Below are 27971 nucleotides of genomic sequence, written 5' to 3' on the forward strand. Positions count from 1 at the left end.
GAAAATCAATTTGTTACTGAACTGGCAAAGAAACAACGATGCAACGTTCTTCATTACACTGTTTGACACCATACTCTGCGGCATTTTACCGAAAAGTAGCGGTCATTTGCAATCGGGATGTTTTTCAAAGTTGTGTTGTTGCTTAAACAGGTACGTATTATTTATGGTATGCGCAGTTATTACTTCTTTCTAATCAAGTTTCCATCGATTCACACATGGGTATTTCGTTTTGTGTTAGTTATGTTTTAGATGCTGAGTCGCTGACTCCGTTGACAGGTTCTCAATGATAAATGTTCGTCCATCTTATATAGTAACATTAAAAAAAGGAAAACAGTAAAAGCCAAAATATTTTTCTAAATATAATTATGATTTTTATAAATATTTACAGATTTTACATTCTCAACGGACCTGAGTAAGGATATAATTAGGAAACAGCATTAAAACTGTTCACACTGACTATAATGGTTTCCGCCACATACTGAATGAACGTCTCCTTCTCTGGTGGCATCCCAACATACCTGCTAATGAACTTAGACTTTACCAAAACTAAATTGAGGAACCATATGAACTCTGAGTCAACCTGATGGAGGATGTACAAGACACGTTTACAAGTTTCCATAAAGTCTAATTACAATAGGGTTTAGGAATCCTTCTGTTTCCTTGACTTTTCAAGTTCCAAATATTTGGTTGGGCCTAATCGTTAATGTAAATAATTTTGAAACAAAAATGGACAGTACAATAAAAATAACAATCAATAAATTTAACGAAGCCTGAAGGGATCAAGTATAGACTCCTTTGTATACCATACAATACAAACATTAATCTATCTTAAGTGCATCACTTTCCCTAGAAAAAAGGGCAACACAATCCAGACATGCCATCAAAAGCATGGTATGGGCTAAAAGATCCCTATTGGCATTAGAATTGACAGGAGACAAGAGGTGAAATTGAGGTAACAAGAGTACATTTGTTATTATTTGGTTGATTCTGATTGGTTTGGACTGGACCACACCTGGGATACATAAAGAACTTCCCTAGGACCTGTAGTACATGCAGAAATTAAATCCACACACATACACATACACACGCACACACTGAAACATAAAGGGGGTACAGTATATAGTATAGGTAGCCTTGTAGAGCAGGGTAGTGGACAAAGGACAACCTGAACATAATCATGTTCTCAAAAAAAATGTCCAAATAATAATACACGGCATTCGCGTGAATGGCATACGTCAACCGCCTGTTAACATGGGCAGCTTGTGTTTCAAAACTAATAATTTTTTTTTTTTTTTTTTTTTGTGAATTCTGCATAACCTTATAGGTCCGCATTATGGAGACTACTATGCCAGAAACTGATAAGGCTGAAGTTTCAACATTATAGCATTTTGTTTTCATTAATTTGCAGAGTGAACCTTCCACTGACTTAAAGAAATACAATTCCTGGTAATTCATTGAATGGAAAAATCTAAAATAAAAATTTCAGGTGTGACACAAGCAGTAATTAATTAATCAGAGTAAAAATCAAACAGACTTCAGGAAACGACTTGCAGCAAAGGCCAGAGGTTGAGACCTACATATACATTTCAGTAAATGTCACAAAATAACAGCCGTTCAGACTTCAAATATGGCTACTCCATTCACTAACCAGTATTTCATTTCATACCTTTATAAAAAAAATAATTTGGAATGGCACAGTAAGTAAGTACCAATTGTAAATTGCATGTTAACAATGATATTCAGACACCACATGTGAGGTCCCTTTGTCCTGCACTGATTCTGCAATCACATCAGTCATCAACTATGAGTAAATGGAAACATAATAAAGATTTCATATAAAAATCAGTTAATTTAAGCTTCATATATGTTCAAAGCCAAAGTGAAAGAAAACCAACAATAACAGATGAAGAAAATAACAAAACATGACCTTCTATGAAATATAAATCCCAAAACATTCGGCAAGGCATTGATTTCCTTTACAGTAAAATTAGCATGTTGTACTGTACCACCCATGCTATGTTTAGTCAAATTAGTTCATATACTGTATAGGTGACTACAAGCAATACCTAACTGTTTCACATGACCTATGATACATAAATAATGAAAACAAAAACTTGGACAACATCGAGCATGTTGAGGAGTAAGCGTAGAATAGGCAAATAGCACTAAGTCCTATGGAGGAGAATACTATGCCTTGGGGACGAATGGGGAAGAAAAGAAGAGAAGAAATAAAAAGGCACCAATAATTTCTTATATATCTTGCCACTGAAATGAAGCAGTTTCCCTTTATTGCTGAATATACACCAATAACCAGGGACTACTGTAGTAAATGACTGTATTATTGAAAATAGCATAAAAGTAGTAATAAAGGAATATCAAAAATGTATACCAACACAATGTGGTCATGAGAAATCAGCATTACACCATGATGTGCTTCCTGGCAAAAATCATATACGTATCAGTATAAATCTATTTCTTAGGTTGACAGTAAACACTATACTGCTTATATATAAATAAAGATACAGAAGAAAGAGAAAGCTGTATGGCTCATAAATGAAAAAATACATATTTACAGGCCCTGTTACATCTCACAACTACACAAAATGAAACAAATAAGTGTCAGATACATATTTTTAATGTGTACTCAAGAGTCTTCCTGAAATCATAAAACATGCACCTGTTCCCTAAGGCCAGACAAATGCAAAGAGAAAGAAAATGTTATTTCTTCTGCCATGTAAACACACCTTAGGAAGCATTATTATTATTATTATTATCATTATTATTATTATTATTATTATTATTATTATTATAACAAGCTAATGGAAAAAATATAATGACCCACATTCTTATTCCCAAGAAAAGCAGAGCCATGCATTAAATATGTTTTAAATAAGTCATTATAAATAGGTAAGTCTAAGCACTATCTCTTAGACTTTGTTGCTTAGAGTAAAATAATAGGTCTAAAAAGTTTTACTGCAAAAATACAGAGAAGACTAGTGAAAACCAGAAGGAAAGGTAACAAATAAATATACTGCAATGGAGGACATAAAATACATAAATGCAGCTAAAATGAAAATATAGGTGAGTACCACATTGTGTGACAACTACAGAAATACAATAGTAATTACATGTTACTGTATACATGGAGAAAACCTTGCAACATTCTTTCCAAATATTAAGTAAATTTGCTAATCAGAGTAAAGATAAACATCCATCAGCTTGGGAATTTTAATTTTTATGGAACGCAATGAGTCTTATTGACCACTTACAATTAAGCAAGACTGAAATCATTTACTTCCTAAAAAAATAAAGTCTACTGTAATTCAGATGCATTCTATCCTTATTTCTTGAAAAACTTTGCAGTACAATACGCTAGAGAGAACAAAAGGCCCCACTGGGCAGAGATGTTTCATTGTGGTTCAATAAATACGGACTGATAATGCCCTTTCATTGTGCTCTTGAAATCTCACCCTCCTATCATATACTCTTGTCTGAACTTAAGCTTAAGTGTGTCCACTCTAATGTTATATCACATCAAAAAATTTATCTTAAAATTGTAATCTTCAATTCCTTTTTTTTTTTCTTTTTAATTTTTGCATGTGTATTGTTCATACACATTGTGTATAAATGCATTGGTGTGTGTAATATAAACATACAAACACATCTGCAAATACATGTACATAAACTGTTTAAGTAAAGTTAGTGTTAGTAGAAAATGAATCACAGTTTTGGTGCCTATCATGACTGGGATAAGGAAGGCTAAATATTCTTTCGCTGGTATTGCTCTCCTCATTTCTATTGCAGGATTAGCATATACAGCTAGAAATAGTCTCTGTCATTTCTTCATAGATTCTATACCTCGAATTAAAGGAGAAATTAATGTAAAGCTCAAGGAAAGTCCCAGAACAGAAAGGCTACTTGGTCCCATCTTTCAGGAGGAAACCTCCCAACACCTTCATAGTTATCATTGCATACTCCCCTTCTCTTTCTCTCTCTCTATCTCTCCCATTTCTCTCAATCAATCTTCTTTCTTAAACTTTGTTTACACTTCCATAGCCATCAACAGACAAGCAGTATCGGCAGTCCACCTGAAGCTCCAAAAAAGTTTTAATACAGGTCTAACTAAGTCTGGATGGCGGTCGGATTTTGTCTGACGTTTCATCCTGAAACATCTCCATCATGAAACGTCGTTCTTCCATCATGTAATGATCACTAGCTTTTCATGACATGACTGGGATAGATTGGCACATGCAAGCAGAACCCGAAGTGATATGAGTTTGGGTATTGGGGTGGTGATGAAGTGAGGCAGTTGTAGTAGTAACAGGGGTGTGATGGTAAGAGGTCCTCTAAGTGTGTTGTGTAGTACACATGAAGGGAGAGATGGGCATAATGAATACTTTGCCCAGAACAGCAATAGCATCAGCAGCAGCTTATGTCAGTTCATATCCAACATAAATTAGCGACCCGACTAGTTTGTGCACATGGTAGGCGTGGTGGGGTCGGTCGTCCCTATAAGAGGGGAAGGTGGGGGAGGGGGGGGGGCTACAGGGACGGCAGGTCCCACGCCAACACCGGCTGGATTGGTAGCAATAGCAATTGTATCAGCAGCTCAGCCTCCACCGGTGATGTCGGTGTCCAACGGGGCTTCACAAACCCCGAGTCACCGACTGCAGGATGTGGCAGTGTTGGGGTTGCAAACCCCACGGGGTTCCCCTACAAGATGGCTATCCCCCGGGCCCTCCTCAATTTCCATCTCCTTCTCCTCCACGAGGTGAGTAGTAGCAGTGGTGGTGGTAGTGGTTGGGGGATAATGATAACGATGATGACGAGGGTAGTTGACGCGGAGGTTAGCGGGTCGGTACCTCCGTCAGAAATAGACATCTTGCATATCAGTTGGGGTAGTGGACGTTGACGCCGAGGAACTGTCGAGGCAGTTGTTCTGTGTCCAAATTTCTATCTGCCGATGGCACTCCTTCAAACAATCCTGAAACAAAACAACAACAGTGAGATACCGAGACATGAGCAAGAAAAGCAAAGCACGCATAATATAAACAAAATATTTATGAATCCTGTATAAACAGGTACAAGTAAATGAACTGTGATAGTCGGCCCATCTACGTGCTGTGAAATCTAAGCGCTTCGTAAGGCTACTAAATGCCATAGGCCTATCCTATAGGTAGTGTGTGTTGGTATCCGTTTCCTGCCTGCATCCATAAAAACAGACCGTAACTCTTCTACAGAAAGGTTTACCTAAAATGTTTTAGTAAACACCTAGTACACGAGAACCAGAGATGTTTGGAGGAACGTCAAAATATATTTTTCTCCATTTCATGGAATTTCCTTAAAAAACACTGCATTTTCAACTAGCTTTGAGAACGGCACGTAAAATTAAACAACATCTCAATCAACAAGCTTTGAGAACGGCACGTAACATTAAACAACATCTCAATAAACAATAATAATTAATCGAATACGATGTCCAGCGGAAAAACTTTGGACGTTACACAGTGAAACTTGAACAATCGAGATCTCAAAAGCCTCCATTTCTCTGCTTCTCGCCCCCAAAGTAAGCAACCTCCCACCAAGCCATACAAAAGCATCAATCACTTCTCGTTTTCTCCGATAATCCTCCGATTCTCTATTCATAGACACTAAAAGTAGGAATGGCGAAAGTGATGAATAAGAAGGAAAGATAATTTCTCTTCAATAATCGCCACCAAAAACATGATCGTGCGAAGGGGTTATCTATCGGATGTCTTCATCCAAGTTATCACGATGCTTCAACCCTTGTGGAGACACCCAGCTTCCTTCCATGGCGGCACAACTCATGTACACGACCAAGATGCAAGAGGCATTTGTTCAATGAGAGAGAGCACATTACTAATTTAATATATGCGTTTCTATATGTTTGTCAGGCACTTTAGAAGGAGTGCCTTCATGCACACAACCACCTCACTGTACGAACGAGAAGTGAAACAGTCGGGGAAAGAGTAGGAGGAAGAAGCCACTGATTATCAAAGACCGTTACCGATGCATGAAGAGAAGGCAGAGCAACATTCCAAGACTCAAGAAAGCTATTACATCATAAGAGAGTCAGAATATAGCTAAGAGAACAGAATGCAAAAACCATAGTGTAAAATGTCCAGAGAAAAATGGTGTAAGGCGACGTTTATTACAACAGCTTTCCATCTGAAGTTTTGATATAACTACTCAGTGCAGTTTGACTTGAGCAACTCTAACCAGTTAAAATAATCGCCGAGCAACAAAAATACGATCACCAAACCCTGGAAACTTGGCTCTTGTGGGTAATACCTTTTACCACCAAAGAATCTCTCAAATTTTGTCCCATACTCTCTCTCACCGATGCTCAGAAAGGGCCCCCAATTTCAGTCAGCCTCAACTCCGGAGGGAAGGCGCGGAATGTATGAGTATCAGGCACTCGGCGGACATGACCCTTCCCTTCCTTTCCCTTCGCGCAAGGTTCTTATCTACTATTCAGTCACGGCTGAGCAGCCGGGACGATCTCAGGTGTTTGGGCTACATAAAAAGTGTTTTAAGACCATTGCTTCAACAGCCATAATCCCCAACATAACCTCGTCCCCTCCTTTCCACCCTCTTTATCAAGACCCCCCCCCCCCCTGGCCTTTATCCTTTTTGGCACAGACCAACATTGAGCCACGATAAACAAACATTTACCTTTTTTCGTTCTACATGACAACTTTTCGCGGCCTTTGTACAATACTGAGACTGCTCTTACAATACTTTGGTCTAAAGTGTCATACTACTTCTCTAAAATGTAAGTAGCGGGACAGAGCAACGTGCGGTGGCTGATTTCTGCTAATTAACCATGTTTAAAAACTGCGGCAATTTTTTTTATAACCAACATTTCACACAAAAGGAAACAAATCAACCTTTCATTTGAAGCAACTTGCGGCCAAGAAGGTTATATTAACTTTGTAGTTACTTTAACCTTTGCCTGTGACTCATTCGTGAGCCACTTGACCTAAACCTTGAACCCTAGGCCCAGCCTGAAATCCCAAAACCCACCTTTACCCATTCGCTCTCAATACAAACAAGGAGCTTCCCCATCCTTGTCAAAGGTTTACTGAACAGTATTTACACATTTAAAATATATATTTGAGCAACAGACCCTCTACCTTTCCATAGACACTTCTCAATATTAAGGACTGAAAACAATAAAACTCTGAAGTGGTAGAGTGGCACCGTGCTTAAGCTGCTGAAGAATAGAATATGTGATTCTGGCACAAAGCCAAGCACTGGGACCCATAGGGTCATTCAGCGCCTTAAGCTGCTGAACACATAATAAGTAATCGTCAATATTTGTTCCGTCACATGAATACACAGACAAATGACACAAGCGATCAAAATTCACAGTACCTGAGACACGTCGGTCCCAAGGCACACAAGAGGCACACTATAAACCCTACAACACTTACTGTGTCGATCTGCGTGATGGAGTGTAACCTATGGTAGAGATCTTGCATATACTGTTGTGCGGTCGTGAGTCCCCCGGACTTGCTTTTCGATGGATGGCAAGCGGTAGCTCCTGCAGCTCCAGCTGCAGACACCGCCGAGGACGGGTCCTCCTCCAATTCGTGTCTCGGAAGAATACCTTGGACTGCCGACGCTACGGCTGCTGCTGCGACCATGGACGGGGGGTTGGAGGTGAACCTCGCGTCTGCAAAAAAAGAAAAGGAGGTTCGCTTAGTCTCGAAAACGAAGGCCACGGAAATGCTTATATCAAGAGGCATAGTTATCGAATAAACAAGGCAAAAAATGTGTTTTGCTTCAAAATCACGTTAGTGATGTAATAGTACTGAATTGTTGCCGCATTTCAAGATAATGCAAATATAATCCCGACAAAATTATTCTACATCGTATGATTTCTAAAAGATCCCATCCTCATGACACTCGTTAGGGGTAGTTTTGTGACCAAACCTCACCATCGGTGCTGGTGACATGAACCATACTGCACTAAGAAACTTAACAATGATAAAGTACCTTCTCCTAAAATAGGGGACCGAGTCGTGTGGGTTTTTCACAACCAAGTCGAAGACAAAAACAATATAGGGGTATTTTTGAAATGAAGAATATCATTTAGCTACACCATGACCAACCTGCTGTAATGTTCATCATTCTATAGTGTGCCATTTGCAATTATATAGAATCAGTCAGTATCTAAACCATTTCCTCAGTAATATATATATAATATATATATATAGATATATATATATATATATTATATATAATTATATAAATATATAATATAATAATTAATATATCTATATATAGTATAATTATATATATAATATATATAGTATATATATAACTGTTAAATTATTATATATATTATATATATATATATTATATACACACACACACATACATACACATATACATATATTATGCCCATGTCTTTGTGTGAAAGGCACGAATAGTTAGATTAACGATTACTTCCGAACAAGAACAAAATACTGGATAATGTAAGTAAAGTAAAGTCTATAATTAGTGGAGGGTGTCACAAGGTAGAGAGAGAGAGAGAGAGAGAGAGAGAGAGAGAGAGAGAGAGAGAGAGAGAGAGAGAGAGATGGTAAATAAGCAGCAACTAAAAGCGTCTGGCTTCCAGTCCAGACGGAGACACGACCACTCGACATTCGACAATTCACCTCCAACTGAAGACAATACTACAAATTCAGCCCCCTACCCCTCCCCCCCCCCCCCCCTCGGTGTTCCTCATACTACTACTACGACTACAGTACACTTAAAAATGGACCGCCTTCAAGGCATGAGTTCAAAAGCTCAATTTTCTCCTAGTGCTATATACACCTTTAGGGGGAATATTTCAAAGGCAATAGAGTTTGGAAATGAACCTTCCAGTCCAATCAGGGCTTAGCACTGTCATCAGCCCTGGGGAACAATACCCAGTACGAGAACGAGGCAAACAATGAGAGCGCAAAGAACAAAGGCAAATTAAAAGAATTAAAAAGGAACGGCACTATGACAGTGCTAACCGACAGCCCTATTTAAGAGCCAATAGAACAACAGCACCTTATGACAACATCATCCATCGCTACCAACGCTCTCTCAACCGTCTTTTCTCATCTCTCTCTCTCTCTCTCCACACACGCACAAACACACACACACAGTCCTCAATTGCATCGGAAAGAACCACAAAATGAAGGGGAGAGGAGTCGAGGGAGGGAGTCCCTAAGAGCAACGCCCTCCCCTCAAACAACGTTTTCCTTCCTCCCCTCCCTGCACTTCCCTCTCCCTCCCACCTCACCCCCCCCCTATTGCCACTCGTGGGAACTACCTTTTCACCTGCCCTCTACTTGGTCCCCGCAGACGTGACCCCATACCTGGTGGTGCTTTTATCTGTGCCCCGAAGCTCCACTCTCTACTCATTATGACCCGTGAGTGTTGGAGGGCCACAAATGGGTACCAACACGAGATGCCCTAAAGGAAGGGCCACTTTCCTCGTCTGTTTTCGAGGGGGTTCAGGGGCCACCGTCGAGTGCTACTGAGAAAGCTTCTCCCTCAATGCTTTGTTTTCTTTTCCTCCCGCCAGCCCCAATACCAAATCATTTAGTTCTTCGTTGGACGAGTGGGTTGCGTGCTCGCCTACCGATTCGGTAGTCAGAGTTCGATTCCCCGCTTTGCCAACGTGGAATCAGAGGAATTTATTTCTGGTGATTAGAAAATCATTTCTTGATATTTGTGGTTCGGATCCTACAGCAAGCTGAACGTTCTGTTGCTGGGTAACCAATTTGGTTGTCCTGGCCACGACGTCAAAATATATATATATATATATATATATCTATATATATATATATAGATATATATATATATATATATATATCTAGTCTTGTCGTTTCTGGTCTTTCTCTACTCTGTCATCTATCCTGATCAAGTTCTTCCAGTGAAAATCAGTTTACTTGAGCCACTAAGGATATCAAATGTCTTTGTGGGAAAACGTCTACTAAACCCCACCAGCAAAAGCTTTATAAGAAATGACATCTGAACATTTGCTTGGCAACAGAGGGTACCACTGGACCCCAGTGCAGTCACAGGCAATTCCACCGCTGCTTGGACCTAACTTGGCCCTCTCTTCCCTACCAACAATACCCCACCACTACCGCCACCATCATCAACAACATCGCCGTAGTACAGTAATCTCAAGGACTGCTTCTTCTCTTCTCTTCCTCTTCGAAATTGGACCAAAGTCTCATTAAAAGACCATTAAGGACACGGGAGGGGGTCTTGAACCAATAGCTTTGAAATCCTTCACTTCCTCTCGGTTGAGCAAGGAAGATGACACTTGGATGGAAAAGAGGGGCATTTGTGGGTTAAAGACAGGGGGTGAAAGGGGAGGGGAGGACCGAGGAGAGCACTGGGGGTCAATTCATACAAATCAGATTCAGCGAAAATAAGCGTCTAAACGGCCACAACAACTTGAGCCCAAGTGAACCCTACTCACTGATTTTCTCGGGAGATAATTGCCGTCCTCGCACTAGACGCACTCATTCATTTCGGGTATGGCGAAAAATAAAACCAGCAGGTGACACAACTCAAACCCTCAATTACTCGCGTTAATAGGTTAGTTGCTGACTCTCATATCACGAATATTCGTCCTGAATCTACACAAACATAGTCAGATTTTTGGTCGAATCTTAGACAATTTCTAAACTAGGAAAAGTGTACCCCCGCCCCCCTGTTTATTTCCAATGAAGAACTTGCAAATTAACACTATCAATTCATGCATTACAGCCAAAGGAAGGCGTCCCGTGACCACGGTCTTGCTAATACAAATAGGGATGATGAACAGAAGACGACGACGAACCATCTGCAGAGCAAACCGTTGAGGTGACCTGATGTCGCCCATATCCTCTTATGCCATGAATGGGCGGACACCCCCCACGAGCTTACATATGCCCCTCCCTTGTAATTAGACCGCAGGCCATTCCAGAGTAATGATCAGTCTGGTATGAAGATAACCTACACTTTTCCTAATCCCCACAAATAAGTAGTTACGAGCGAGAACGGAGCGGGAATGAATGAAAATCCTTACCATATGAATTTCCTACTAACATACGTCGAATTAAAGGAGAAAGTGAAACGGAGGTCATTGTACAGACTCAAGTGGATTTGGAAAGAAATGCAAAAGCCGCTTCACAAGAAAGCACAAACAATCATTAGATATCTGCTTCGTGCTAACTCTCAAACAGCAAGCCAGTTGATGTATGAAACATTTCATATTTCAGAAGCCTGACATCTTTCACCTAAAAAAGAAAAAAAAAAAAAACACTAACACTAAACTTGAACTGTCTGTCCTTTCTAAACTAGATTAAGATGTCATTTCACCGACATCGTTCAATATCATGAGGACTACTCGGTTAAAAGTTGACTCATTGCAACTACGACGTTGCTACGGATTCCTCTCTCTCTCATTGGTACCACAACAATACCACCCACAGTGACAAGGTAAAGCCCTCCCCCCTCAAATCGAACCCTCACCCTGCTAACCGCCCCCCCCCCCCGCCCTCCACCCCACAGCCTTGCTCTCCCGGCAACTACGAAGCAGCGTTCCCCCTATCGTAACTTGAAAACGACTTTCACTTTTGGACCTTCACACTATCTAACGTCGCCCGTACGCTCTAAAATCCACATTTCTTTACTGAATTGAATGAAATTCCTTCTGCCATTAGAATCTCCTCTAGTCTAGTGTTCAACTTTTAATCTCGTTTTCAACTCTCGTCAACGCATACAAACAAGAGAGAGAGAGAGAGAGAGAGAGAGAGAGAGAGAGAGAGAGAGAGAGAGAGAGAGAGAGAGACCGTTACTTAGAACCAAGCATTGCCTGCACCGAAAACGGGAGACGGTCCGTGTGGCGTAGATAATTCCTTTTTTCTCTCGTATATTTGTCCTCGTAGGTTTAGCCAAGATTTGGGTTTAGCACGCTTCGGTGAGCTCGAAAGTCTGCCACTCTTCCAGTGCTGACTTGTGGATTTTTCTTCTTGCTTGTTTCTTAAGATCCCTAAAACATTTCCTCTAGTAGCCATCGATTTACTCCCTACTTCCAGTCTAAGCTCCTATTTTCCCCATCGGGGTATAGGCTACATAGGAAACTGCATTCAACTGCCAGTGCGGTCAGACTTCACAAGCAAAAATCCAGGCAGACAGGAACCCAGTCCCGTCTGAAGATCTTGTTTTAGGCGATTGTTGAAAATGACGGCCTCAGACTTGCATCAGTGGTAAGATTAATTTTTTCTTTCAACTGAGGATGATCTATTTCAATATAAAATTGCAAGAATGAAATTCATGACACTTAACGTCAAATTCTGCCTTTCATACAAGCAACGGTTCTATCTAGACCGTGATACAAACTAAGTCTCTTCGAAACTGGCAGACACTAAGATCCTCCAATAAAGGACATACGACAGACCCCCGGCCCCGCAACGACGAGAAAGTAGGAAATAACAATAACAGACACATTCTTGAATTTACACTTGGATGTCCAACTTCTGTGGCAAAACGAAAAGGAAACCAATCTAAAGAGAGAGGCAGAGGCGGGGGGGGGGGAAAGGGGGGGGGGGGGGGGGGTTGTGGGGTGGGGGGGGGGGGGGGGGGGGTGGAAGCTACGCGTAACGGTATCTTGGGAATTTTGGAAGACATAACCCCAACAACTTACTGTGGACATCTTGTTTCTATAAGCATTTTAAAGATGCGACATTGCTGATTTCAAGAACAGCTTTAAAATCTCCTCTGGTAAGTCTGTATTTCCAGAGTAAATTGTTTGTTTGGATGCCCTGAGAATACACTCTGGACCTTGGCCTGTAAAATGCACATCAAAATATAGGCAACTGTTTTTCGTTTCTCCCCCAAGGGAGGCGACAAAGGATCCAAGAAAATGGTTGATCATCCAAAATCTTCTCCAATGACCATCCCGGCCATTAACTGTCAACAGACTTTCCTCCTCTTCTCCTCCTTCGTCGTTCTCTTCGGGGTCTTCCTTCAGATTCACGGCCAAACACATGATATTCCCACGGACGGTGAAGTGAACACCAACTCATATAACATGGGGATGACCATCCAGAAGGAAACAACCAACCAGTAAGATTAGTTCACTCACGTTCCGACGCCCTCGAAAATCATAGCCACGTATCAGATTCTCTCTCTCTCTCTCTCTCTCTCTCTCTCTCTCTTCTCTCTCTCTCAGGGCTCTAAAGCTTCACTGGAAAATGTTGAAAAAATGCTAAGATCCAAATGACTAGATTTTCTAACAAATTCTAGATACGAATGACAGATGGTGTCACCACAGCCTAGGTATACCTAGACCGTGGGTGTCACCACTACACTCGAGTTCCTAATCCCCCTCCACCAACACCATCTCAGAGGCCTTACCAATATTCGTCACCCAATGAGAAGTGTGAAGAGACAGTCGGTGGTATAATACAAGTTTTTTTAAAAATCAACGTCTCGAACAGATGGCACGGCTACCGACCATAAGATATCATGGTCTTCCCTTCTCAATGATGAAGCAGCCTTTTCCAAAAGAACAAACAAATAAAAAAATAAATACTATTCAGGAGGCACAAGTAAATATCAGAATTCCATAACCTTGAAAGAATGGCACAAGCTCTCAAGTTCGTGAATTCCCTCATTATTTGTTGTGTAAGACTGTTTAATGTGGAGTTAAAGCATATTTTTCTACGAAAATCCACGTTAAAAACTGCGATTATACTACCGCATAGTAGTAGAGGAGCGACAATACGGTCGTTAAATTAACCTTCACTTGATTTACGAAAATCAAGTAAAGGCTAGTTCAATAAGCAACTGCACAGAAAACAAACAATCAAAACAATATCTGATCTGCTGGGAGCCAATTGTGAAAAGGGTGTGACAGCGATGACGCGTTGAAGTCATACTCGAAGAAGTAGCAGCAGTAGGCACGGACTGCGAGAGGAAGGACGGGGGAGAGAGAGGGGGAGAGAGTATGGGTTGGAGGGTAGGAGGGGGGCGGGGGGGGGGGGGGGGTTGTAAGGCAGGACAGAAGGGGAAGGTTATGTGACCCTTAGGCTAAAATGGCAGCAATTTGCATAGTAACAAGAGACGGCCGGTTAAGGGTTCTTCTTGTGGGCCTAACCTTAAGGGCATACAGATGGGTCCCAGCATGAAAGGGAGAGCTTGGCCAATGGAGATGATGACTGGGCGAAGGAAAATCGACACCTGGATCAGTCTAGAATAATATTATTATCATTATTATTATTAGTCACTCTGACGAGGGCGCTTTATTTGTCTCCTAGAATTGTGTCCAACATCTCAAAATACCTCTGTGAATGTAGTAAATATATAAAATATCTTCATGTATGTGATTATCTCTCATAACTAATATATATATATATATATATATATATATATAATATATATATATATATATATATATATATAATATATATATATAAGCGACGAAACGGCTAGAAATATGGGTCAGTTCTCCCCAACCCCATCTGGAGTGTTATTCCATCATCAAAAAGGGTTAAATCATGGGTTTCATCGAACAGTGGGAGGCAGGCACAGCCATCGACTGGAGGCTCCAAAGCGGAAAATGACGACAAGTGAAAGGGAAATTTGCGATACGAAAACCGAGCCTTGCTCCCAATCGCCCGACTATATACCGAGAAATTGAGATGAAAGGGCCATTGAAAAGTTGAGTTTTCTTGGGAGAGCCAAAGAGAGGCGGGGAAAAAAAAGCTCTTGGAGTTCTCGTTATTTCCGATGGAAGTACTGAAAGGTTGGATGATTGACGAGCCTCTTCATTTGATTCAAACTGCCCAGTTAGATTGATTGATTGATCATGGAATTGAGGCCACAGCCCAAGCGCTGGGACCTGCAAAGGTCATTTAGATGATGACGAGTCCATTATGAAAGTTGAGATGGTGATCATTAACTGATAATTACTGCAGAAACAAATAGGAAAGGACAATACAAAATAAACCAGTTTTCTCATATAACCTCACTCACATACATCCACACCTGTAATAATATTGGGCGGATGTAGCCTTGATTGCTTTTTCTTTTTACCAGCATCCATCGTTGAGAATATTGCGCCTATTTTCAATATGAAATGATAAGTTTCTTTTTTTTGTATAAAATAAAGTACTCATAAAACGTTTGTATGTTTGTGTGCACACACACACACACACACACACACACACAAACTCTCACCATTTCATATTGAAAATAAGCCAAATATTCTCAACGATGGATGCTGGTTTTATATAGGGGGTATATATATATATATATATATATATATATATATATATATATATATATATATATATATATAATATACTCAAGGCCACACCTCCGCCCAATTATTATGACATTGGCAGCCTGAGATCATTTGATTTCCCGACAGCCTTGGAAGAAAAGTATTAGTCCTATACCCATACAACCCTTTCCCTGGCATTCTTCTGACTGCGGTGATCTTATTTCAATGGCAGCCATGAATAACCAACACCAATAATAGAAAATGCTACAGAGCGTCAACTTGTACTCAGTGCCTTCAGTCAATATCTATGAAACCAAATTAACAACGTGAGAGTACTCGGCTTCATACTCCCTCCTGTGAAGAAAAGTCAAAATAAAATTATAGCTATTCCTTTGCTAAGAAAACTGGTTGTTTTCCTCAATGACCAATAACAAGCCCGGATGTTGACTATAAATAACAATAAGCACAATGACTATAGATAACAACGAGTTCAAAAACGATATTTGAGGTGCATACTTTTATATAAATAAATAAAATAAGGTCACTTGTTTCCATTATTATTTGATGAGAAAATGTTCACAGGTAGGAAAAAACAAAGAACGACAAATACCTAATCTATTCTCTCTCTCTCTCTCTCTTACACAGTTTAGTACTGTACAAGCAGTAGGCTTAGACTTCAGAGAGAGAGAGAGAGAGAGAGAGAGAGAGAGAGAGAGAGAGAGAGAGAGAGAGAGAGAGAGAGAGAGAGAGAGACTTTCCGACATACCTTTGCTCTGGCCGCGCAATTTACGATCGTCGAGGAACCTTCCAGGTATGTGTAATGTTTGCGTGCGTTCGACGTACGATTGAGCTATTTCGTCTTCAAAAGAAACTGGAATCTTTGACTCACCTACAGACAACCACACTTTAATGATTATACAAATATGCGATAAAATCTTTCCCGATAAGTTTTATAAAAGAAAAAAATAATCAACATGATTCCATTAATCAATATCTAAAACCGACAAAAGATATAAAAGTTGTAAAACGCTTCTTTATTTTAAATTCATGGTATTCCATTCAAAAGACCAGGACAGTTAACGGAAGCTATGACGAAGAGAGAGACTTCGAAAGGAAAAACGAGCCCTTCGATAAGGATTTCAAGATGAAGATCAAATATATTACTAACATTCCAGATAAATGGTATATAGTACGTAAGTTAAACAGGAGTAACGGCATACCCATAACGTATGTATGGGTACTAATATGGTTCTGTTCTACGATTGCAGGAGTTCAGTTATGTCCCTACAGAGAATGCTAGGCACACGATGACTATAAATGGTCGGCGAGCAAGGTCTACAAATCTGTCACAAACTTCACTTTTAAACACTGTAAGGACAACTCTCTCTCTCTCTCTCTCTCTCTCTCTCTCTCTCTCTCTCGTCTCGTCTCTCTCTCTCTCTCTCTCTCCTCTCTCTCTCTCTCTCTGTCTGCCTCTCCTCTCTTCCTGAATCAATCTAATTCTCCTCTCGTCTCTCTGTCTCCTCTCTGTGAGCAATAAACATCAAAGTAGAGCAGAAGAAATGGGCAGTTCTACATCCAAAAGTTCTTTGTGAGGGCAGGCACTAAAACTGGCAGATACCTCTAAGTAGTGGTAGTCGGAGGGGAAGTTTTCAATGTGGCTCTTCCACCTCCACTTCCCAAAGACCTTTAGACCTGAGCTACCTTCCCATCCAATATGTTTGGAGGGACGGAGCAAAAGATGAACCCCTACGACATAACAAAACAAAAGGATGTTTACTAAATAATCCGGCCCGACAAAGAGGTACATTATGAGACTAGGCCCAGCGGTAGCGAGTGCAGGAGTGAAGGATGCCCAAGGTAATGGGAGTAGTCTATTCTCATATATATATATATATATATATATAGTATATATCTATATATATATATATATATATTATATATATATATTCTATAATATATATATACATTTATATAACGGAGAAAAGTACAATCCAGAAAAACTAGCTTTCATTTTGGCTTAATGTAATGGTCTTCCCACTGAGATAAATAGCATTCAATAAATGTTATATAACAACTATACGTTGTTTATCAAAAAGACCCATCCTGCATACGGTTTATCAGTCGTCATGATCATTATAGGCTTATATATACTTATTTTTACCGTGACTGCCTAAGGGGTCTTGTGTTCGTTATAAGCTCAAGTGCCTCCAAAAAGAATAATAGAAGCCAATATGAAAGTCAAGGAGCGTTTGAACAAGCACGTCTTCTGGAGCCCTTACATTTTTCAAACAACCATTAATTTGGATGCCAATCATCCACTGGTGCACACAAGGGACCTCTTATTTGAAACATCTTTTTTTCAGCGAAATATTTGTAAAGTTTTTTTACAATTTTACCGCAATTTTTGTCACAGCTTGAGTAGAGCTGAAAACTAACACATCTACGTTCTGTAGAGCGATATATATATTTAAAAACTGATTAGGTCATCTACCAAATTTACTGGCAAATGGAAAAGCAACGAATGCCACTTGTCCTCAAAATTGCAAATTTCAAGGCAGTCAATAAAATAAAAGAAAATGAATGACGCTGGGAAACCTCCACACTACCGAAACCCTGTGATGTCAAAGAAGTCCAGCACCATACATCACAAGCCACGCCCCATGAACGCTATCGATACGGCCTTCCACCACCCACTCGCCCCCCCCCCCCCCCCCCACCCCCCCCCACCCACCAAAATCCCTAGAAAACCACAGTCCGTCTTTCCCCATTTCCTCTCTCTCTCTTCTCAAAACGACTTCATGCTTATATAGAGATTATTCACACCAAATAATAAGAACAGCCCTAATACGTGTTTATACATATACTAATTTAAGAACGACTCTGCAAGAGAGATCCGGATATCGAAAACCAAAACCTAAACGAATGAATGAATGAATATCTAACCGGATATTTTCCAACATAGGAGAAACTTGAGGAAAACCATTATCAACCGACTTGTGTTGCGCGCTTTATATCTCTCCTTCCAAGAATACATCGTTATTCGGCATATCCGTTCGGGTACTTGAACAACACACACACACACACACACACACACACACACACACACACACACACACATATATATATATATATAATATATATATATATATATATACATATATATAATATATATATATCCACAATCAGACGTGGGTGTAAGCCACTCTTTATTAAACGATACCATCTATTTGTGCAATTTAAAGCTCGGTGTTTTGTTTCAGTCACTTAATAACACGTGGGAAGACTACTGACAGGCCAAATGAGCGTTGTCAAAAGTAATGAAATAGGTCCAGACATTTAATTCAAACTAAGACACTGGATAAAAATTGCTTTACAAGTTAAACTATTATTAGCAAGACTTCACGTAATATACTGAGAACCAATTAGTCTACGTCTGCGCCCATGGAGAGGCCAAGGGCGCGGCAACACACGAGTAGGATCCAAGGGAGGCCACCGAAGGCACATCTTGCCCACCTAAACCACAACTCCTCTCGAAGCCCTTCTTCCCCCTCTCCCACGTCAATGCCAACTGGCGCCAGAACTTTCCCGCCCAAAAATGTTCCCGCCAAAACAGACTGCGGCTTCCATGAACTACTTCGGAATCTATAAAAATGGGTCATCGAGATATTGCAACAATGGTTGAAAAGAATATTTCTTCTGAAATAAAAATTATGAATTTCTGAAAGTATATATTAAAGATCGTGAATTTCTGAACGTATATATCAAAAGTCCACTGAAGTGGATCAATTTGAGAAATTTTCTAACTTTTTCAAATTACTCCACTAAATATATTATAATCCTTATGGTTTCATATAAAATTCCATTTATCGTACTTTCTGACGAATTTCTCAGTGTCATTTTGTACTTATCACTTCCGTTCTTCCACTGATTGAAGAACCGAAGTGTTAAGTTTAGACACCACAGAGAATCTATGAAATCTTACTTGCTACATATAGTGAGGGAAACAGTTATATATGAAAGAGATTCACAGGTACCTATAAAACCTCCTCTCGGGATGTGCACATGAAGTCACTTAGGAGGCTTACGGGAAAAAAATATTACAGCACATCTGATGGTTCAGTTCCACAAAAGCTCTGCCATATTTAAGGTTGTTTCACAGACGCCTTGACAACTCTAAGGGTTTACTTCTGTGCACAGAAGCCTTAGCATATCTGAAGGTTCAGTTCACTGGGGCCTTGGTACATCAGAGTACAGAAGCCCTGGCACATCTAAGAGTTCAGCTCCACAGAGGCACTACAAAATTTAAGGGTTCAATTCCACAGAAGTCTTGGCACATTTACGGGCTCAGTTCCACAAGTCTTTGGCATATATGATGGTTCGGCTCCAAGGAGGCCTTGGCTTATCTAAAGGCACAGTTTCACAAAGGCCTTGGCAAATAATTCCAAGAACTTCTTCCTTCGTGTCTTCCGTTAGGTGTGAACTACACCAACACCTCACCCATACGAGAGAGGGGGGGGGGGCTGAAGAGGCAATGCCAAAAATAACGAATTCAATTAATTCTCTGTTACGAAACACACACTTATGTTGTCTGCGCTTTATTAAAAAAGAATTTTCGACGACCTTCTAATACGACTAACATTACAGACTCTCTCTCTCTCTCTCTCTCTCTCTCTCTCTCTCTCTCTCTCTCTCTCTCTCTCCACAAATATCCTTGTATTATATAAGAATTTGGAACAGTCACTATATATATATATATTCATTACGCATGAGAGAGAGAGAGAGAGAGAGAGAGAGAGAGAGAGAGAGAGAGAGAGAAATATATCAGTACGGGTAACGTTGGTGAAAAGTTTTGTGGGTTTGGCGGCACATCAATTAAGACATTCTCCTGAGGAGTGGAAGGAAGGCCGAAGAAGGGTAGAGCAAGGACCCAGGGGGAGGGGGGGGGGAGGGAGACCTGTGTAGGCCTCTCTCCCTCATGCCCAAAATACCTCAAGCGAGACCACACTCCTGCTGTGTAGCTGCCCAAGGAGAACTAAATATTACTCTTTATAAACATGTTGAAGAACTTTCATTCAGAGAGAGAGAGAGAGAGAGAGAGAGAGAGAGAGAGAGAGAGAGAGAGAGAGAGAGAGAGACTCAGCTGGGCAATATGGATGGATACATGTGCCGGGAAGTACAAAATCAAAAAAAGCTAAGAAATGAAGGAATGTCACCGCATCATTTTAAAATACAAGGAATTAATAACAGAAGAAGTGTCGATTTCTCGGCCAATCAGCAAACTCCTTGAGGTCCCCTGAATTCGATGCTTTCGTGACGACTTCCAAGGAATGCGATATAGGAGGACAGACGAGAGTTATGGAAGAGAAAGGTGAAGCAAACCATTGAACCATCTGTGTGCCTATATTCGAACCCCCTTCCGACCGCACTCCCCCTCCCCCCTGGCCCTTGTCCTCTTTAACTTCCCTTTTCCCTTGAACCTTATGCCCTGCCTTGCCCTCTATTCCCATTCCTGAGACATCACATCTGGGGAACACAAACGAAAGGAGACTTTTCACCCAATGACCCCCTCCCCAACACCCCCCGCCTTATTGATTCATTTCCTATGAGAAAAGAGAATGCCGCCAGACGGGGAACAGCACATCCGAAGAAAAAGTCCTAGCAAAATCCTGTACGTTTGGGGTATTTGCTTATTTGGTAATACGTGGCACTTTCCTTTAAAAGTTGCTCTTGCAGACTATAAAAGGCCACTCTGAAGAACGCTTCGAGGGACTGTGAATTCCTAATGAATAAAGATGAAGTATCCTTGTTATAACTAGAACGTACTGACTACTAGAAATCATAAGGCATCATATATCGATGGAGGAGGCTTAGTTTCCCAGCATCTGCTCTCCCTAAAATAAATATGACCTTACAATCGTAATTTACTTCTGAAGGATTTATGTTGACTGCGAAGTCGGCGGCGGTCAAGTTGAGACGATAGAGAGAGAGAGAGAGAGAGAGAGAGAGAGAGAGAGAGAGAGAGACTAACTGCTTCTCGAAATTACGTTTCCAGCTGTAATCCGTGAGAACAGATGTTGAGCGCCTGGGACGTATCCCTAAAATTAAAGTGTCTTAAATTATGGTGATGGTGTTTGCTACACAGATCGATTCCACGCGCCCGTTTGCCATTAAGGAGGAAAGGAAACGCTTTTTTTCTTTCTTTCTCACCACCAAGACACGCGCCCAACTTCCAAGATGGCGTCGATATACCAACGTTACGTCACCACCGGAAAAGAAGTCCGGAAACCGCGGTTGAAGAAAAAAGAGAAGGCAGCGAAGATGAGTACTGAAGCAAATAATAATAATAATAATAATAATAATAATAATAATAATAATAATCGTGCAGACCAACAAAATAACTCTTCACAAAGAGCTAAGTGTCCAATTTCTTTGTAACGTTTTCAGCAAATATGTGGAAACGTTCTTTTGACGTTCTTTGACAGATATGCCGTCTGCCGCCATGTCCAGAAAAGAAGACCGCTGCCGCCTTCCCGCCGTCGTCATTAAGGGTAAATTACAAGACGGAAACGAGAAAGCGAATTGGAAGGATGATACAGTCTCGGGAGAAGAGCACGTGCCATATGGCTACCGACAGAGAGAGAGAGAGAGAGAGAGAGAGTCCATCTGTTCCATTACCCCACACACGACAACTTGTGCTTAACATCAGACGGAAGCCGGCTGTTTGCAGCGTTGCCCTCTGGACCAGAATGAGTTTGTGGGAGTGTGTCCGCCAAGAGAGAAGTCATTACAGACGAAGCCACTTTTGCCCCGTAAAAAATGATGATGGAGGGAGAGATACCGGACAGAAATGAAGGAAATCGTCTCATTAGACTATGGGTTAATGACCAGGTTAACGAAATGATCGTCATTATCGGGGAAGGTAATTCGATTTGGTAGTCAGGAGGGCATCACGTAGAAGCACTGCCGGCATGCTTATATGTAAGTTTTCTCCTGAATATTATTTTTTGTTTAAATTATCTCAATTTCCGCGGGTGATTAACCAACTGGAAACAGGCGGGTTACTGGTGACTATCTCGTTACAGTAACCAAGTATTTCCTATGGATGGGTATATAAAAAAAAATAACGCTTCCTATCCAAACAAGTATAGAGTTTACGATCGCCACTTCAAGATACCAGAAATTGCACGTCGCTCTCTCCCCCTTCTTTAAGCCTCAAATAAGCCTCGGCTCCCTCCCTTTTGCCAACCCATAAACACTTGATGGGTTCTGATACTGCATTCACCAAACGCTCCGTCTCTCCTCTCACCTTACCAATTACCTTTCTTCATTTTAAATAATTTTTTTTTTCACATGTGGAATTTTCTCATTTCAATTTCCACTTCTGAAATCATCTGATTCGTTCACGTGTAAATACTCTTTCACTGTGAGTAGGCCCCTTTCATTTTATAAGCAACTGTGACCATCCTCGTTGAGAGAGAGAGAGAGAGAGAGAGAGAGAGAGAGAGAGAGAGAGAGAGAGAGAGAGAGAGACACTAACGTCAGTGGAAAGACTATGTAATATGTATACTTGGTCAACACTAGAGGCAAGTCCTACGAAAGGAAAGATTGATGAAAGTCGCTCAGCCTGATCCTGAATAAAACTATCCAGGGACAGAAAAAAAAAAAGAAAGGTGCTTTCCACCCCTTTGTGTCTGGGCAGCTCTATCGAAATCATAATATCTTGTAACACCATCACACGATTGCACAACTTCCGTTCTTCCCCCCTCCTTATTAATGCCCCACTTCCATCAGCCGACCCTCTCCTATTTTAGGACACACACAAACGGCTGCAGCATGAACATCACCACCTGTTGTATTTTTTCTCTCTTTTTCTCTTTTCCGTATCGCCGCCCTTTTTTTTTTCTTTTTTTTTCCTGGGCCGGGGGGCGTTTATTTCTTTGACGATTCCCTTCTCTTCCTGAACATCCGTCTTCAGCCTCCTCCTCCTCCTGCCGCACTTCCTGTGAGTAACGTTAGTTGGGGTTTCTCGTCAGTTCTTCAAGCTCTTGACTTTTTATTCAACCAGAAAAATATATTCCTCTCCCTACTTACCTACTTCACTCACTCATGTTCTCTCTCACTAACACACACACACACACACACACACACACACACACACACACACACACACACATATATATATATATATATATATATATATAGATATATATATATATATATATATATTATATATAATTACCATTCTAAAAGACATCTAAAACTGATTCAAACCCTCAAAAGTTTTCCTTTCAGGTGTTCCCTTGGCCCGGCCCTCCACCTCTGGCCCCACTCCATGGAAAGGAAGGCCCCTAAATGTACCTCAACAGCTGTTGAAGCAGGAGAGAGAGAGAGAGAGAGAGAGAGAGAGAGGTGGGGAGGAAGACCAAGGAAGGGCATGTGTGATGTTGCTTCCCAACCCCATGAGTTACGACACCTGAAGAGGCGAAAAACTCAAAATTTTAATTCGATTCTTTCTTTAAAACTCACTGAGGCATTATATTGCTTTTAAAATAGGTGGGGTTGTCTTATATTACATTCTATAAAAAAAATCTTCAATTACAGTCGTTCCTCGTTTGGTGGATTAGAAAATATGTAACCTCTTATGCTCGCAAATCAATCGTATTGCAGTCCTATCATATGCATTCATGTCGATTCCTTGGTTGGCTAGGTACTGAAGTTGGCGTGTAGAATTTCCAACGTGAAGGAAAAGTAACGCATTAAGCTGCAGTAGACTGAGCATGATTCTGACAGAACAGAGCAGTAGCATGTTTTGGGGTTAACGAAGAGAAGAAAGAAAAATGAGGTTATAAGTAAAATGCACCAGACAAATTCATCTGCGCGTTTTCACAATCACTTAAGGCCAAAGTCTCCTAAGCTTTTAATGAGTTAATACAGAAATACAGGCGTTGTAACCACCCCTCTTTTACGGAAACACTCATATTTTACCCTCTTCGTCAGATTTCTTTTTCCTACTCATGATACTCCCAAGGTCTGTACTCCTATCCCATCCTCTCCCGACGTGCGGTCACTGCTAAACTCAACACGCGTCCCAAACACACCTAGCGTCCTTACCCAGCCCGAGATGAGAGCTATTTTCCCTTGGTTTCGTCTAAGGGTCTCTAATCCCCTATGGGGCAACCCAAATCGCCTCTAGGAACTGAATGATAAGGCACGAAATACGTTGTGCCCGTCTCCCCGTGAGACGTTGCGAAAAATGGACCTTATTTTCATGAAACATAAAGAGGGAAATATCGGACCCCAAGGATTTCCGGAGTAGGCACGAGCTGTCTTAAGAGAGTCATTAGAAAGGACGGAGCGGAGGATAATGGAACGAGAGAAGGAAAGAGACGTGGAAAAAAGGTGTGTGAAAAATTCAGATCACGAGAGAGAGAGAGAGAGAGAGAGAGAGAGAGAGGATGTAAGATGTTGTCAGACTCCCCATTTCCTGCTCACTTTTTCTTTCCGTTGATCTTTTTCCATTGTTTCAGGGATAAAAAAAAAACTTAACAGGGTTCATTTTCAATAATTCTACCCGTAGAACTTGTTAATTAAATTCTGAATGCATTTCTATTCTAATGACGTCAGATTCGAAATGGTATTCACCATGAGTCACAGTGAATTCCAACAGGGAAACCCAAATAGCAAGCGCATCAATAAACTTTATTCATTAGAAACATACAGTATACTAGTTATGTGATGTTTTCGTTTTAAAGACTTGCTTCACTTTTTACATGTGTAAAAGTCTGTTTCTCAACTCAACTTATTGGTTATTTTCCTCTCTCTCTCTCTCTCTCTCTCTCTCTCTCTCTCTCTCTCTCTCTCTCTCTCTCTCTGCTAAGCATAAGGTCCTTTATTGGATGTCAACCTAATACGGGCGGTATGGACTACCTTGACAATGAATGTGAGAATACATTAGATATTGTACAAGAAACTATTTCCCACTTTGAAAAAACCATTAAACAAAACATTACCATAATAGCAGCCAATCTTTTGTTGTCTATTTAATATGTTCTTGAAGCCCAAACATAATAAGGTTCTTGCATCTTACAATCTGGAAGAGAAAAGCTGACCGAATAAGGAAAGGGTCTGAACAGGCCGATGAGAGAGAGGAAAATGCATACAGAAGCTGCGAGAAACGACGGCCACCCGAAGACAATCTGCCTATTCACAGCTTCATTTGGGTACGGAGCTTTCTCCATTCTCTTTATGCTGAAATCTAATAAAAACGACGATAACTTGGTAAAAAGCACGAGCCCAATGAGCTCCAAAGAAATAGGAGAAAATGAAGAAATACAGAGCAGTTGTTTGTCCGTTTCCCTCTTTGTGGCTATATAGCTCTACAGCGTTGTTCTTGTTAAGTACAAAGGAAGTCCAAGAACGATGCACAAATATCAAAAGGAGAGCTAATATATTGAGATCTTCCAGATATCCAATAACCTTCCCAACTCCAGCATATATCTAGTATATACGTTTCAATTTACCTTGGTTCCTTTTGCATTATGGTAAGTTTCGTCTTCCCTCAGATCCCCCAGACACACTCGCCTTACTTGTCTCACACAGACAGTATTTTTTATTTTCGCCTAAGATCTTTCAAGTGTCATGCTAACTGCATATCATTATCCTTTTATAAGATAAAGTTCTTCAAATGTCCTCACAATCATTGATCATTCCTTAACTCTGGAGCAAGCAGTTATACCAAAAAGATTGAAACTCGAAGTGTTTTTCTCCTGGGTGAACCAATGATTACGAAGGCGCACACAGACACAGAAAAGAGAGAGAGAGAGAGAGAGAGAGAGATCAAATGTCACCAAGGACCTTCGGGAGAATCCATTCATTGTCCCGACTAGACGGAATCTTATATTCCTTCCTACCCGCTTTTTACTAAAGATTTAAAACCTCCACCACCATCATGCTGGTTCCTCGAGACGCAAAAGTCAAAAGATAATGGCTTGTAATTCACTACGTAATCAACGCTAACGGAGATTTAAATTAGATCAAATACTCTGGTGGGCATCAACGTGTCTGTAAAGAGACTGCCCCAATACTGGCGCAGAATTCGTGTCATGTTTGGAAGGAGGAACAGTGCTACCCTTGGGGCCATAAAAATACTCCACAAAGGAAAAACATACCAGACCTCCCCTGAAATACGCATTGTACTATTCGTTACAGGAAAAAGAAAAGGGAAAATGAAGAGCGTTGCAACCGAGGGGTTCGTTGCCTGGACCTTTCAGAGTCGTGCTTGTGCGCTCACCCAATGGCGTCGTCTTCCAAAGACTGTCTACGGCCCTTCCCTAAACTCTCTCTCTCTCTCTCTCTCTCTTTCCTTGACGAGGACCTAACAAAAGCTCTCGTGCTGCTGATCCAGAAGAAAAAGACAAAAGACCTTCAGCAACGCAACGAAAAATTAGATGACAAAGGAAAGACTGCTGCAAGACCTCCTGCCGAAGTCGTCGGTCCCCGGAGAGAGAGAGAGAGAGAGAGAGAGAGAGAGAGAGAGAGAGAGGACGAAGCCCGCATCCAAGAATCGGAGACAACAGCCACCTTTTCTTCTTGTTCCTTTGCCGAACCAGCATGAAGGGGGTCGCCGTTACATAGTATTAGCTTCCAAGATCATTTGACTCCAGCCCACCGCCCACATGGAAGGATATCTAACCCGAACCCACACATTCTTGATCTCATTGCCTCTCGCTCTAACTTGTGCCTGCACCCGAGAGGTTTCTCCAGACGGCAACTTCCTAGGCACAACACAACAAATGCTACGTACAGGCAGACTCGGTGCGAACAGTGACACTCGCACTCTCTCTCTCTCTCTCTCTCTCTCTCACTCTCGATGCCACACAGGTCATTTCATTCACCCCAGTACTGGGCACAGTTTTAACTCAATTTTGGTTCCTTGTCTCCGTTATATCTAAAATTATTTCTCAACAACTGACGCAGATCTGTGACAAGAGATCGCCCCCGAGGAACGGAAGAACCAATTTAGAGGCGATCTCTACCTGAAAGCAGGAGTTCCCGGGAATTTCAATGTCCGCTAATGAAATAATCCAAAAGGGATAACTTACATCTGCCGTTCGTATAATGGAAATGAAAATCAGGATAGTGAGTGTTGGCCATTTTCATATACTAACAGATGAACATGGCAGATCTGCACTACTTTGGCCATCTCGGTGCCTAGTGCACAGATATGACCCTGAAAACCGGGTCAAGAGAAACTATGCACGACAGGAAGATGTGGATGGGGTGGTCCTGCGTTCGTTCTATTCCTTCCCCGCCGCCTCTTATCAGGAGCGCCATCTAAGAAGCACCTTTTGAGATTAACCTGAGAGGAAGACAACACACGCACTAAAAACAACACATCTTATGCCTATACCCAAGGTTAAGCCACATTAACGACGCTCTCCGGGATCGGTAAGTTTGAGTATATGTATATGTATATGTATATGTATGTGTGTGTGTATATATATATATATATATATATATATATATATATATATATATGTGTGTGTGTGTGTGTGTGTGTAAATTGATGATGAAATATATAAAACGTGATGCTATTGTATAAAAAAGGTAATGCCACGGAGGAAAATGAAAAAAAAAAAAAAGACAACTGCCGAGATCTTTCAGTCTTAACGAATCT

At 40.9% G+C, this 27971-nt stretch overlaps 1 protein-coding gene across 1 annotated transcript in view; it reads right to left on the reverse strand.

Annotated features, from left to right (window-relative positions):
* Positions 1-346: 346 nt before the first annotated feature.
* Positions 347-27971, reverse strand: part of LOC135220717 (G1/S-specific cyclin-D2-like) — a 76831-nt gene continuing 49206 nt past the window's right edge. Inside the window, exons 4-5 of the mRNA XM_064258135.1 lie at positions 7458-7699; positions 347-4984 (exon numbers count right to left, since the gene is read on the reverse strand). Coding sequence (XP_064114205.1) covers positions 4868-4984; positions 7458-7699 — 359 coding nt within the window. The 3' untranslated portion in view covers positions 347-4867. The remainder of the gene's footprint in view (positions 4985-7457; positions 7700-27971) is intronic.

The sequence above is a fragment of the Macrobrachium nipponense genome, chromosome 2 (assembly GCF_015104395.2).
Source record: "Macrobrachium nipponense isolate FS-2020 chromosome 2, ASM1510439v2, whole genome shotgun sequence".
Taxonomy (NCBI): domain Eukaryota; kingdom Metazoa; phylum Arthropoda; class Malacostraca; order Decapoda; family Palaemonidae; genus Macrobrachium; species Macrobrachium nipponense.